Consider the following 15,016-nt stretch of genomic DNA (forward strand, 5'->3'; position numbering starts at 1 on the left):
TTGGATTATCCACCCTTGATCATTTGTGTCACTGGTTTTCTTCATTTGAACGCTTTGAGAGAGGGTTACCTAACTGAAATGTTTTGCGTAGAAGGTAGTAGGTTAGTCAGTTTCCTTCTAATTTCTGGGTGATTAGTTTATAAGATCGGGGGCTTCCCAGGTGGTGCTAGTAAAGAACCCGCCTGCCAATGCAGGAGACGCAAGAGATGTGGATTCAATCCCTGGGTCAGGATGATCCCCTGGAGGAGGGCAAGGCAACCCACTCCAGTATTCTTGCCTGGAGAATCCCATGGACAGAGGATCCTGGGGAGCTTCAGTCCATAGGGTCTCAAAGAGTCGGACACGACTGAAGTGACTTAGCACAGTTTATATGGTCAGCGTTCACTAAAATTTATTCATAGATTTACCACTTTATTTTCTTGTAATTCCTTGTTAGATCTTACATCCTCCTTCTGGGGTCACTTTCCTTTTGTGTATGAAGTATGGTGTTCTAGAATTTCCTATGCAGTGTCCGGGGGCTATTGATAAATTCAAATTTTTTTTTTTTGGTCTCAGAATGCTTTCCCTTCTCTCATACTGTTGAAAAGTGTTTGCTGTGTAAATACTGCTGGATATACAGGTATTTTGTATTTTATTTTTTGCTCTGCACCGTGTGGCATGTGGGATCTTAATTCCCCAGCCAGAGATTGAACCCTCGCCTCCTGCATTGAAAGTGTACAGTCTTAACCACTGGACCACCAGGGAAGTTCTTGGAAATGAAGTGTTCTTAACGATGGACGGCACCTACACGATATTTAGATGTTGTTCAGATTCCATCGGTGTATTTTGTATATGTAGACTCCTACGGGTTGGCCTGGCAGACCATTTGGTAACTTCGCAATTGCTCAAAATGTATTAGGGAGTTCTGGAACAGATTATTAATGGGCCCTTGAAGCAAAACCTGTTTGTAGGCTGGGGACTCTCTGTAACGGTCATAAGAAAAGCGATTCTTTAATGACTTGTTCCAGCTCTTTCTGCCCTTGAACTCTCTACAGTGGAAAAACCTTTTCTGTGGTCCCCACTCATTTATGAAAAGAAGATACCTGTAATTATGATCCATCCTCGTTTCTCCCAGCACTTCCTGATGGGCCAGGCAGGACCCTCATTCACAGGAAAGAGGACCTTCTCTCACAGGAAGTGAGAGAAGAATGCAGACATTGTGCTTTTCTGCTGCCGCATAATTGCCTTCCTCCTGTGGTCAGATGAGATAGGCTCCCATCTAGCTCCTCTCTGGGGCCATGTTAATATAACTGATCAAGCAGTTATATTAAGCAGAGGGATGATGGCACTACAAATATTCCTTTCCCCTTCTTTTCTTGCTGAAAGAGTCTAAAAAATAAGAGTTGTAACCAGGAATGTTTACTTGAAAGAGGTACCGGGTTTTAAAATCTCAGCAGATTATTGTGTTGGGGTTATCAAAATTCTGGATAAAATGTCAAAAACTACCAAGAACTTGTGATTTTCTTAAAAATTTTTTTTATTAGAGTATAGTCGATTTACAGTGTTATGTTAGTTTTAGGTGTACAACAACAAATCAGTTATACATATAGCCAGTCTTTTTTTTTTTTTTTTTTTAATTTTTTAGTTCTTTGAGTTTGTGATTTTTTGACAAGTCAGTTCCAGGTTGAGGTGAGAGTCACTGTCTATATAGAAGGCCTGTTTCACTATGCTCTCCCTTCTTATAAAATCTCAGATTGCCTTCTCTTCCTTCTGTGGAAGGAATCATGGTTCCAAAATGAGCCGGAAATTTACTCCTCTCCACTCTGGCATGGATTGTCTGCCCCACAAAAGTTGATGAATTGCTACTTCCAGAGCTGACCCAAAGTTTTTGTTTTGTTAAATAGCTATAAATCTCATCTAAATACGGTTTTAGTGGTAACAGGAAGAAAACCGTAAATTAGTATCTGTTAGGTTTTATTGCTTAAAAATAATTGTTACTTAGTAAAGCTTCATTTCTACAAATATCGTTTGACCTTGTGTGATTGATAGAAGAAAAATCAGGAGAATTTGTCCAGGCTCTGTTGACAGCTGACTGTTTCAAGAATTGCCACATACAATACTACAAATGAATTCTGTTTATGTAATAGAGCGGGTCAGATTTATGGCAAGCACACAGAATGAATTACTGCCCAACTGCTGGGACAGACTCTTCCTTCATGAATTCTGACCCCTTTGCAAACTTTTATTGAAATATTTTGTGATATACTATGGGAGCATTTTTGGTTGGTTTTAAGAATCACAGAGGACAAAATCCTAAGGGATTAATTTTTTTGAAATCTCCTATTCAGTTATTGAGGATCATGAGAGAGAGAGAGAGACATACACTAAAATACAGCTCCTTCTATACTCTCGGTGCCCACCCACCAAATTTATAGTTTTCGTTTGAGGCACCATGACTGCCGCATTGTTCTTCACTGGGAGGAAACAGCATGTAGTAATTTGGGTTCTTTCTGAACAGTCTGTCTTTAATAACAAACTGGTTTATGGTTTTAAATCATGATTCCCACACTTTGGAATGTTCTTTTTAATCAGTCACTCTTACTCTCCTTTCTTATAACAGGAATCGAGCTAATTGCCTAGGTATCTCTGTTTTTGGAATAGGCATTGAATTCTGTTTGTGCTGTTCAGGAACTTCGGGGGAACACTAAGGGTCAAGGTTCAATGTTATGGTCAGTTGGGGCTGATTTAACAAAGTACCATAAACTGAGTGGCTTGTAAGCAGCATATTTATTTCTCACGGTTCTGGAGACTGTGAGAGTAGGGGGCCAGCGTGGTTGGGTTCTGGGCTGCAGACTACCCGCTTCTCACATGGAGGAAGGGGCTCAGGAGCTCTCTGGGGTCTCTTACAAGGACACTGATCTCATTCGTGGAGGCGCCATCCTTTTGACCTCATCACCTCCTAAAGGCCTCACCTCCTAACACCATCCACCTTGGGGGTTTGGATTTCAACATAAGTATTTTTGGGGAGGCTGGACCAAAGCATTCAGAATGTAACACTAAGTGAAGAATGTTTCAAAAAGGAGAGTGTGATCTTACTTACCCAATGCTCTTGATTATGTCAAGTACATATATGATTGGGAATTGGCCATTGGGTTCAGCAATATGGAAGACATTGTGTTTTTTTGTTTTTGTTTTTGTTTTTTTTTAATTTTTGGAGGATGCTTTGCACAGCATGAAGGATCTTCTCCCCTGACCACGGACTGAACCCACACCCCTGCACTGGAAGCGCAGAGTGCAACCACTGGACTACCAGAGAAGTCCCAGTCTTAACCTCCTATCTGTTAATACTTAATCTTTCCACTCTGCTTTGTGTCCTGCAAGTCTGGCCCCACCTGCTTCCTGACACTTGCTTAACCTCTTTCCAAATAGTTCTGTTCTGCATGCCCGTGCTAAGTCAATTCAGTCATGTCTGACTCTTTGTGACTGTATAGACTGTAGCCTACCAGGCTCCTCTGTCCATGGGATTTCCGAGGCAAGAATACTGGAGTGGCTTGCCGTGCCCTCCTCCTGAGACCCTTCCCTACCCAGGGATCAGAGCTTCATCTCTTATGTCTCCTGTATTGGCAAACCGGTTCTTTACCACTAGTGCCACCTGGAAAGCCCAGGTATGTCCTGGCATCAGACAGTTGTCTTCTGTTGCAGCGTTTGCCCTTGGCCTTCACAGAAAGAAGTTGATATTTGAACCTTGCTACATAGAGTTTTTCAGAGCAGAAAGATTTTTAAGGGAAAAAATATGTGAAAAGAGTGAGATTATATGTTGAGATTGTTCTCCATTTTGCAGACCTGTAATTTAGATACCATTCCACCTCTGTAATTTTGAGTTGTCAGTGACTCTTTTCGTTTCACACAAGATGTGTTTTAAAAAAAAGTTAAAATTCAGTAATAGATTTTGCTACATGATGAGAAAATTTACAGGTCAGTAATAATGTCAGATATGCACATGACACCACCCTTATGGCAGAAAGTGAAGAAGAGCTAAAGAGCCTCTTGATGAAAGTGAAAGAGAAGAGTGAAAAAGTTGGCTTAAAGCTCAGCATTCAGAAAACTAAGATCATGGCATCCGGTCCCATCACTTCATGGCAAATAGGTGGGGAAACAGGGGAAACAGTGGCTGACTTTATTTTTCTGGGCTCCAAAATCACTGCAGATGGTGATTGCAGCCATGAAATTAAAAGATGCTTACTCCTTGGAAGGAAAGTTATGACCCACCTAGACAGCATATTAAAAAGTAGAGACATTTTCTGTCTAGTCAAAGCTATGGTTTTTCCAGTGGTCATGTATGGATGTGAGAGTTGGACTATAAAAAAGCTGAGCACTGAAGAATTTATGCTTTTGAACTGCAGTTCTGGAGAAGACTCTTGAGAGTCCCTTGGACTGCCAGGAGATCCAACCAGTCTATCCTAAAGGAGATCAGTCCTAGATGTTCATTGGAAGGACTGATGTTGAAGCTGAAACTCCAATATTTTGGCCATCTGATACGAAAAACTGACACATTTGAAAAGACCCTGATGCTGGGAAAGATTGAGGGTAGGAGGTGAAGGGGACAACAGAGGATGAGATGGTTGGATGGCATCACCGACTCAATGGATATGAGTCTGGGTAAACTCTGGGAGTTGGTGATGGACAGGGAGGCCTGGCGTGCTGCGATTCACGGGGTCGCAAAGAGTCAGACACGACTGAGCCACTGAACTGAACTGAACTGAATAATGTCCTCGTAGACTGTAGGGATGGAAAGGACTTAAACTACAATAGCTAGATAATAAATCTATTTTCAGGAATGTGTTTTCCATTTTGCCAGCAAATTCTGTTTTCTTGGAGAAGGAAATAGCAACCCACTCCAGTATTCTTGGCCTGGAAAAATCCCATGGACGGAGGAGCCTGGCGGGCTGCAGTCCGTGGGGTCACAAAGAGTCGGATGCGACTGAGAGACTAACACTTCTGTTTTCTAGTACTTGAGAGAGAGAATCTCAGTGTTTTTATAGGGCGCTTTGATAGAAGAGAGTTTCTATTTTATTCGTCTTCTCACACATGGCAGGTTTAGAGAGTTTAAGCAGCTCTGGGGCCATGTTTTATATTCAGGCATGACTCTCAGGTCACTGAGTTTGTCCATTACTTGTAGAATGCCTGCAAGCCCTTGGCACTCACAGTTGGACCTGACTCATTATGTATGAATCACACTCTTCTCTTGAAGAACATGTTCTGAATCTTCTTGAACTTGACTTTAATAAGGGGAATTTCATTGCATATCATAAATATGTCAGATCTCACATTGAATACTTACATTGCATTCATCGCATCTCTTTTCTTGTGTTTTGCTCATCCTAGGTAGAAACACACTTCAGTGAGATGTATTTAAAGATGATACCTTTTTTAATGATTATAATTAGCATGTCATCAAATTTGACTCTCTTAAGAAAGCAGTACTCAGTTAAGACTTTTCACGAAGTATTACTCTTAAAAAATTCCATTCTAAGGGAAATAATATTTCATGAGGTGTCATTGCTGGCAGTTTTCCAATTATTTATTTAAAATGTGTTTACCTAGTGATACAAATCTTTTAAAGAATACAAAAAGTAGTTTTGAGAAGTCTGATCAGGATCTAAAGGTTTTTTGAGTAGTTGTGTTTCATGTTCTTAATTTCTGAAATAATGTGGGTTTCACATTTGTTTTATTTCCTTAATTATATATGTGTTTGGAGGAGTTACTGTTCTAAAAATGGAACTTTTATGCATATTATGTGAGTTAATGGAAATCTGTCTGTTATAAATGCACTCTTTGAATATATTTGCCACCAACTGTGATACAGGTCTGCTTAGTCTATTTGAATCTCTTTTTGTGTGTGTGGAATGTGGATGAAAATAACTAGTTCATTGGAGTTTTGGAAGCACTGAGTTGCTATATGAGAAAGTACTTGGTGCCTAAGGAACACTCACTAGGTGTCTGTAATCAGAACGGTAGTGTCTTAAACCTGTTGAGTTGGAGAAAGGTGATAAAAGCTGCTTCACTTCGGACAGCTATGTGGGGTTCTTTGTGCTGGGCAGCAGGATCAACAAAGATGATAAGAAAGAACCTCAAGGAACTCAGTCTAGTGACTTACATCGCAGCCGCATTTTAACATAGTATTGCCTCTGTCCTTTTTTTCCATTTAATTTTTACTGTATATTGGAGCATAGTTGATTTACAATGTTGTGTTAGTTTCAGGTGTACAGCAGTTGATTCAGTTATTTTTAGATTCTCTTCCCACATAAGTCGTTACAGAATGTTGAGTAGAGTCCCTGAGTAGAGTTCGTTGCTTATCATTTTTATATATGGTAAGTACAGTGCGTGTGTTAATCCCAAACTCCTAATTTATCCTCCCCCATTTCCTCTTTGGTAACCAAACGTTTGATTTTGAAGCCTGTAATTGTTCTTAGTCTTGCTGGGGTCACATAGCCCTTTGAGAATCTGATGAACTCAATGAAAGTTCTTGGAAGAGGCCTTCAACACATGGGCACAGGTACACACGCATGCATAATTTTGTATTCAATTTTATGAGCTTTCAGTTTGGTGAAATTCACTGACAGTTTCACTGTACTCAGTTTCATGAATGCCATGAAGGCAGTCACACACTGTATATTAAGAATCTTTGCTTTGGAGATATAATAAACAGTCAGTCTGAGACTTTAGTGATGACCGGGTCTGGGAGGAGAGACCTGACCTGGCTGCCGGGCTTTTGTTTGAGTGACAGTCCCAGCAGTCCAAACAAATATGGCAACCCAAGAGATGGAGAAGCCAGCACTAGCTGGACCAGAGTCATACGTGGCAGGTGGGTTTGCATCTCTGGCAGGGCTTTCAGGGCTACTCCAAAAAGGTGAATGCAGACATGGTGGTCTGGCTTTGGAGCAAGGCTCTGAGGAGAAGCTCAAAGCACAGAGCATGTTAATTGTCTGGCTCCTATAAAACCTCCTGATTAGAATGGCTGGTGGATGTCACTGAGAGGCTGGGTCTCTCCAGGTTGCCTGGAGTCCTAATTCTATTCTTTTCTTTTTAAAAATACTTATTTGGCTGTGTCCCGGTGTTAGTTGCAGCACATGGGATCTTTAGTTGCTGCGTGTGAACTCTCAGTTTCGACATGTGGAATCTAGTTTTCTGACCAGGGATTGAACCTGGGCCCCCTGCATTGGGAGCATGGAGTCTTAGCCACTGGACCACCAGGGAAGTCCCATTATTATTTTATGAAGCAAAACTCCTGCACTTCCTTGTGGTTGAAGACAAATCATGGATTATTGTGAGTGAGGCCTCTGGATATAGGGTGTGTGACCAAACACAGACCTCCCTGTTAACCTCATTTAGGATGGATTCAGCTGCCCGGCCAAAGGGAGCATTTTCTGTATTGGGAATACCAGTGTGTACAGCCCAGAGAGGAGATTACAGCTGTGTGTGTGGGGTGGGGTGCAGCATGTGGAGAAACTTGTTGCAAACACCGCCCTCCTATATCTGTCCACTGGAGTGTCACACTCTCCTTAGTTGATTCTTGTAGTCATCAAGCACTGGGCATGCATGCTAAGTCACTTCAGTTCAGTCATATCCAGCTCTTTGTGACTAAATTGACCATAGCCCTCCATGAGGACAGGCTCCTCTGTCCTGGGATTTTCCAGGCAAGAAGACTGGAGTGGGTTCCATGCACTCCTGGGGATCTTCGCATCCCAGCGATCAAACCTGCATCTCTTACATCTCACGCATTGGCTGGCAGGTTCTTTACCACTCAAGTCACCTGGGAAGCACCATCAAGCACACAAGAAGACGCTCAAATAATTATAACTGATTTAAAATTTGATTCCGTTTTCTGTGTCTGCAGTAAGCAATTATGTGATCTTTGATGATGGTTTAGTTTCAGTTTTGAAATCTAAAAAGGTAGCTTCCAAATGAAAATGATTCATTTTGAAAATTGGATTATTTCCTCATCACAGTGCATCAGATGGGGTGTGGTGATGTTACCACCACTCCTCTTGGTCCATAGGACCCTGTCCCTTCCCCTCCTCCCACTTCAACTCCCCTACCCCCTTTCTCCCCCATTTCTGTTATTTAGTAACACTTAGCCTCTGCCATGGAGAAGGCAATGGCTACTCCAGTACTCTTGCCTGGAAAATCCCATAGACGGAGGAGCCTGGTAGGCTGCAGTCCATGAGGTTGCTAAGAGTCGGACACGACTGAGCGACTTCACTTTCACTTTTCACTTTCATGCATTGGAGAAGGAAATGGCAACCCACTCCAGTATTCTTGCCTGGAGAATCCCAGGGATGGGGGAGCCTGGTGGGCTGCCGTCTATGGGGTCGCTAAGAGTCGGACACGACTGAGCAACTTCACTTTCACTTCTCACTTTCCTACATTGGAGAAGGAAATGGCAACCCACTCCAGTGTTCTTGCCTGGAGAATCCCAGGGATGGGGGAGCCTGGTGGGCTGCCATCTATGGGATCGCACAGAGTCGGACACGACTGAAGAGACTTAGCAGCAGCAGCAGCCTCTGCCAAGAACTTCCTGTGGGTGATCTCACTTGCCATTCACAAGACCCTCCCACTTTGCTCTCCTTCAGTATTGTATTGGTTGTTCGGGTTTTTGCCTCTCTCTGTGTAAACTTTAGAGTCAGTTTTTCAGTATCCACAAAATAATGTGCTGAGGTTTTGATGTGGATTGCATTGAATCTGTCAGATTGGGCAAACTGACATCTTGATAAAATTGAGTCTTCCTATCCACGAGCAAGAATATTTGTGTGTTTATTTAGTTCTCCTTTGATTTCTTCATAATTCCTACTTGCTCAGGGGAGCCTTCAAGTGATCAGATGAGGACCCACCACATTAAGGAGGGCAATCTGCTTTACTCAGAAAGTAGCAAAAGTGAAAGTTAAGTCGCTCAGTCGTGTCCAACTCCTTTGCGATCCCATGGACTGTAGCCCACTGGGCTCCTCTGTCCATGGGATTCTCCAGGCAAGAATACTGTAGTAGGTTGTCATTCCCTTCTCCAGGGGATCTTCCTGACCCAGGGATTGAACCCAGGTGTCCTGCATTGCACGTGGATTCTTCACCATCCGAGCCACCAGGGAATCCATTTGACTCAAAAATCCACCAATTTAAATGTAAATCTTCCCCAAAGATATCCTCTTGGAGACAGGATAGTGTTGGACCGAATATCTGGGTACCATGGTCCAGCCAGGTGGACACATAAAATTAACCATTACACACAGCAATGTGACAGCTCTTGAAAGTTAGACTGAATCATGTGCTCAGATACATATGAGGGGCAGGTGAATTTAAGTTTTTTACAAGCTTATTTCTTTTTAAAATGTACTTTCAATGGGGAGCCCTGAGAAAAATTTAGAAACTGTTTAGCTAAGAAAGTATAGAAAGAAACAAGTGGTGTGAGGGAGAGAAAGAGAATATGAGAGTAAAACCTAATAAACAAAGTGTCTTATTCCATTGAACTTAGAGGCCTGGACCCTTGTGGATATATCAGTTCAGTCTTGACACTTTCTCTGCAGTGATAGCCAATAAAAGAGCTGCAGGAAATTTTTCCTAGTAGAGAGAAAAAAAATCCCTGTCTCTTTGGAAGGGTGTTCTTTAAAAGCAAGAAAACGTTTAAAGCGAGAGCAGAAATGTCTATAAATGGGATATGACAGCTAGAGAAGAAGAAAATGTACAATATTGAGTGAAATTCCATATTTTATTGGATAAAAATCTCTAGTGAACAATGATAAGGTTTTAAATTTCTTCTAATAGTTTTAGAGGCTGTTTATCTTCTAGGCTCTTAAAGATATGATGCAGAGTAATATGAGTTATACCTTGAGAATGTTATAAATAGGTCTTATCTTTATGGCTTTTGTTGTGTAAATTATGGCTGTTTCTAGGGCTCAGAGGTCCTAGGGCACTTCAGAGAAAGCAGCTGGTCCCTTGGGGATTAAGCTATGAATATACAGTATCTTGAGTTTCTTTAATCTCTGGGTGATGCCCTTGTCTAAAATGAATGGTGTCAGTGTTGCCTAATGGCATAGTAGCATGTACTCACCCAGAAGGAGAACTCGAGAAATATTAAATTTCTGTACTCTCTCATAAGGTGTTTAATGCCCACTCAATTAAATGAATGACCTCTGGCTTTCTGGGCTTCCCTGGTGGCTCAGATGGTAAAGAATCTGCTTACTATGCAGGAGACCTGGGTTTGAGCCCTGGGTTGGGAAGATCCCCTGGAGAAGGGAATGGCAACCCACTCTAGTGTTCTTGCCTAGAGAATTCCACGGACAGAGGAGCTTGGTGGCCTACAGTCTATGGAGTTGAAAAGAGTTGGACACGACTGAGCAACTAACACTTAGCCGCTTTCTGGGTGATGTGTGCTGAAACTAAAATCTTATTTGATAATTTACATCATGTGTAAGCAATTATAAGCCAGGCAAACACAAGAAGAAGCAAAATGCAGTGTCAGTTCTTTTGTGAATGTCGGACATGACTTAATGACTGAACAGCAACAACGATAATGTGTACTGCGGTGCTAAATCATATTTTTTATTGAAAGGTCTGTGTAACATCCATGGTAGCAGGGGTTCCTTATCTGAATTCAGCGAGTTCTTTTGCATCCCAAGATTAGTTAAAAAACAGACACAATTTGGACTTACCTGGTAGTCCAGTGATTAAGACTCTGTGCTTCCAACATAGGGGAGGCGTGGTGTTTGATCCCTGGTCAGGGAACTAAGATCTGATATGCTGTGCTGCTGCTAAGTCGCTTCAGTCGTGTCCGACTCTGTGCAACCCCATGGACGGCAGCCCACCACGCTCCTCTGTCCATGGGATTTTCCAGGCAACAGTACTGGAGTGGGTTGCCATTGCCTTCTCCGATATGCTGTGCAGTGTGGCTCAAAGAAAAAGAAAGAAGACTCAGTTTATAAAACTGTTAATCGGTCAGTCCTTCCCTCCGGTTACATTTTATTAACACCTGCTCTGCGGTTGTTTGGAGAAGGAAATGGCAACCCACTCCAGTGTTCTTGCCTGGAGAATCCTATGGACGGAGAAGCCTGGTAGGCTGCAGTCCATGGGGTCGCACAGAGTCGGACACGACTGAAGTGACTTAGCGGCGGCAGCAGCATGCGGTTACTACAGGGGATACAGGGATAATGCAGAGATGTGATGGTTCCCAGGCTCGTGGAGGCATCAGATGGGGACTGTCATTGGACAAACGAGTATGAATATGTAATTATAAGTTATACTAGGTCTAGGAAGGGAGAGGATGGGGGATCCCAGGAGAGGACAGTTGTGTATCGTGGAAGGTAGGGAAGATGGGGGAGGATGCGAGATGAAGAGGGGTCGTTTGGGGACAGACGGGGAAAGTGTTTCTATGAAGAAGGAGGAGGAGGCGCAGAGCCATAACGCAGCCCTTTGGAAGAGAAAGGGGAAGAGAAGAGCAGCGCAGAGAGACAAGGGGAGCGGGGCGGGGTGGCCCCAGGGGTGTGGGAGGTTGGGAGCCGCGTGCAGTGTGCAGCCACCTCAGAAGACAGCTCAGTTTGGCAGTTTCTCTAGTGGAACCTCCACTCCCCTACCACCCAGAAGTTACCCTCTTGGGTGTTTTATTTGTAATTATTCAAGTATATTTATTGCAGTGGAAAGAGTTCTAAAAGTTTGAATACAAACTTTTCCTCCATTCTGTATATTTTTAAGTTCTAAGGAATATGTGTGTGTGTGACTTTTATGACACTCTTTACAAGCTGTATCTTCATCTAAGCTGTTTTTAGACAGAAATACTGTTATCTATACGTTTGAACCCTAGTAGTATGTAATGTGGTCCACGCACATAGAAGGAGCTTATTAACCCTGTTGAATCATTTTATGATCTGTTCTTTTGATTGTAGGAACAATTTAATTTGGACCTTCTGTGAAATATTAATACAGATTTCTTTCCTTTAAAAACGAATACAATTTTGTAAAGTTTAAAAAATAAAAAAAATTAAAAAATAAAAAATAAATAAAATAAAAAATAAAGGTGTAAAAAAATAAAATAGCTCTCTAAAATGAAAAAAAAAAAATCCAAGAGCAAGACCTCTATGGTCTTTTATTTTTAATAGTACATGTAGGTGCTTCCATTTATAATTCAGGATTCTCCACTGCCTCATTTCTTTAATAAAATAAGCTTTGTGCTCAAGGGGCTTCCCAGGTGGCACTAGTGGTAATTAACCTGCCTGCTAATGCGGTAGACATGGACTCGATCCCAGAATTGGGAAGATTGCCGTGAAAAGGAAATGGCATTTCTAAATCAGCCCTTCCTATGGGCTGAATGTGTTGCCCCCCAAATGCATTTTTTAAAAACACGTATCATTCTTTTTTGCAGTTTTTTTTTTTGGCCACATCCCATGGCATGTGGTATCTTAGTTCCCTGACCAGGTGTCAAACCCACATACCCCTGCATTGGAAGAGAAGGCTTAGCCACTGGACCATCAGGGAAGTCCCCAAAATTCATTTGTTGAATCCTCATGTCCCATGTGATATTGCATTAGCAGGTGGGACCATGCCAAAGCATGTTGAAAGTTTCAATCTGGAGTTTGTGGGACTCAGTAATAAATATCAGAGAAGGCAATGGCACCCCACTCCAGTACTCTCACCTGGAAAATCCCATGGACGGAGGAGCCTGGTAGGCTGTAGCTCATGGGAGCATGAAGAGTCGGAGATGACTGAGCGACTTCCCTTTCACTTTTCACTTTCATGCATTGGAGAAGGAAATGGCAACCCACTCCAGTGTTCTTGCCTGGAGAATCCCAGGGACGGGGGAGCCTGGTGGGCTGCTGTCCATGGGGTCGCACAGAGTCGGACACGACTGAAGTGACTTAGCAGCAGCAGTAATAAATATTGGATAAGAATGTGTAATAATTTAATATACATTTGTAACAGAACTAGAGAGGCTGTTAATTGCATAAATGTGCCAGATACGGTTATATTTTACCAGCAGGTGTATCTCCTTTAATCCTTATAGCATCACACAGGCAACATGTTGTAGCATCAGAGGAAAGAATACAAGAGAAATTGGATGGATTGAAGTCATGTAGCCAGTGATGGCAGAGCCCAGCTCAGAGCCCAGGTCTTCCCTACACCATGAACTTTGCCACCACTCATATGGCCTGGTTTCCTTTGGTAATAACTCTGTTCCTTTAGGTTTCAGCTAAATAGTTGCATCTTGCTTTGAAAGAACCTAGTGTGGAGTGGAAGTTGCTCAGCCATGTCCAACTCTGCAACCCCATGGACTGTAGCCTGCCAGGCTTCTCTGTCCATGGGATTCTCCAGGCAAGAATACTGGAGTGTGTTGCCATGCTGTCCTGCAGGGGATCTTCCTGACCCAGGGATCAAATCTGGGTCTCCTGCATTGCAGGCAGATTCTTGACCACCTGAGCTACCCCGGAAGCCCATCTTTTTAGAAAGGTGTCTTAAATGCAGTGCTTTTTGCGCTCTTTGGGGCCCTGTCACATTTGCACTAAGAACAGCAGCCTCTACCTTGACTTCTCTGCCATTGGCTTCCTTTGTTTCCCTTCAAGCCTTTATGCTGCTTTCAGATTGATTTTATGCAGAGGTTTCCTGGTTTAAAAACTTTTTTATTGGCATGTAGTTGATGCTGAAGCTGAAGCTCCAATACTTTGGTTACCTGATAAGAACTGACTCAATGGAAAAGACCCTGATGTTGGGGAAGATTGAAGGCAGAAGGAGAAAGGGGCAGCAGAGTATGAGATGGTTGGATGGTGTCACCGACTCAGTGGACATGAATTTGAGAAACTCTGGGAGATTGCGAAGGGTAGGGAAGAAGCCTGGCATGCTTCAGTCCATGAGGTCATAAAGAGCTGGACATGACTTAGTCACTAAACAACAAAATAGTTGATTTACAATGGCGTGTTAGTTTCAGATGTACAGCAAAGTTACTCAGTTATATGTATACACATATCCATTCTTTTTCAGATTCTTTTCTAATATATGTTATTACAGAATATTGAGTAGAGTTCCCTGTGCTATATAGTAGGTCCTTGTTGGTTTATATATATTGATAGTAGTGTGTATATGTTTCATCTCAAAGTCTTAATTTATACCCCCTGCCACGTTTCCCCTTCGGTAACTCAGTTTTGGAAATTGGTGAGCGTCTTCCCGTTTTGTAAATAAGTTAATTTATATAATTTTTTAAATTTAGATTTCACATAGACATTTCCTGTTCATTAAACATGGGTGCTGGCTTTTTGGGCTGTCTGCAGCTTTGTTCCTGCCACTTAGCATTACGTTCTGTGCTCCAGCCAGACCGTGTGCTGCTGAGGGACGTTCTTTCTCCATCTCCTCCCTCCCTTCATTGCTCTCATTAGCAGATGCCGTTCCTCTCAGCCTGAAAATCCCTCCTTTCTCCTCTCTGTGTGAGTAATATGTTTTTGTAATTCAGAGCCTGGCTTTATTTTCCACCTGGAAAACTTTCTCCGATTCTTCCATTCCCTCTTTCTTCTTGGAGCCTCCTAGATTCTGTGCTTTGAAATATCTCCTTGGTTGTTTACAGAAGTCTCTAAACAGACATCAGACTGCAGGGTCTCATGTTCTCTGACCTTTCTGATGCCCAGCGAAACCTAGGCACGTGTTCGATGAGACCATTACCCACTGCCGGCAGGTCCCTTGTTGCCATTTTAGTTCTTCCTTTAAGTACAGCATCTAAAATGAAGAAACGTCATGAAAGAACTCATATATACGCAGAGGTGCTGGGGTGCTCCATTGCTTTGTTGAAGTGTGTGTGTTTTTTCTCCTTTGTCTCACCAGCTATCAAAGAGAAGTATACAGACTGGACAGAATTTCTCATTCGGGATTTGACTGGTTCCCGGACGGCCCCTGCCAGCCTTCTAGAAGGTGTATGTATTGTTATCCAGCTATTCTCTGTCATCTGAAGCTGCACAGTTAACACGAGCTCACAGCTAAGAGCACCTTTGCATATATCCTTCTATGGGTGCATGAG

At 42.5% G+C, this 15,016-nt stretch overlaps 1 protein-coding gene across 5 annotated transcripts in view; it reads left to right on the top strand.

The window, feature by feature from the left end:
* SFMBT2 (Scm like with four mbt domains 2) overlaps positions 1-15,016 on the top strand; it is a 211,521-nt gene that overhangs the window by 96,131 nt on the left and 100,374 nt on the right. For all 5 annotated transcript variants that reach the window (XM_061435755.1, XM_061435754.1, XM_061435756.1 and 2 more), the window contains one exon: positions 14,824-14,912. In XM_061435755.1, coding sequence (XP_061291739.1) covers positions 14,824-14,912 — 89 coding nt within the window. Of the gene's footprint in view, positions 1-14,823; positions 14,913-15,016 lie in introns of those variants that run through there.

Source organism: Bos javanicus, chromosome 13, assembly GCF_032452875.1.
Source record: "Bos javanicus breed banteng chromosome 13, ARS-OSU_banteng_1.0, whole genome shotgun sequence".
Lineage (NCBI taxonomy): Eukaryota > Metazoa > Chordata > Mammalia > Artiodactyla > Bovidae > Bos > Bos javanicus.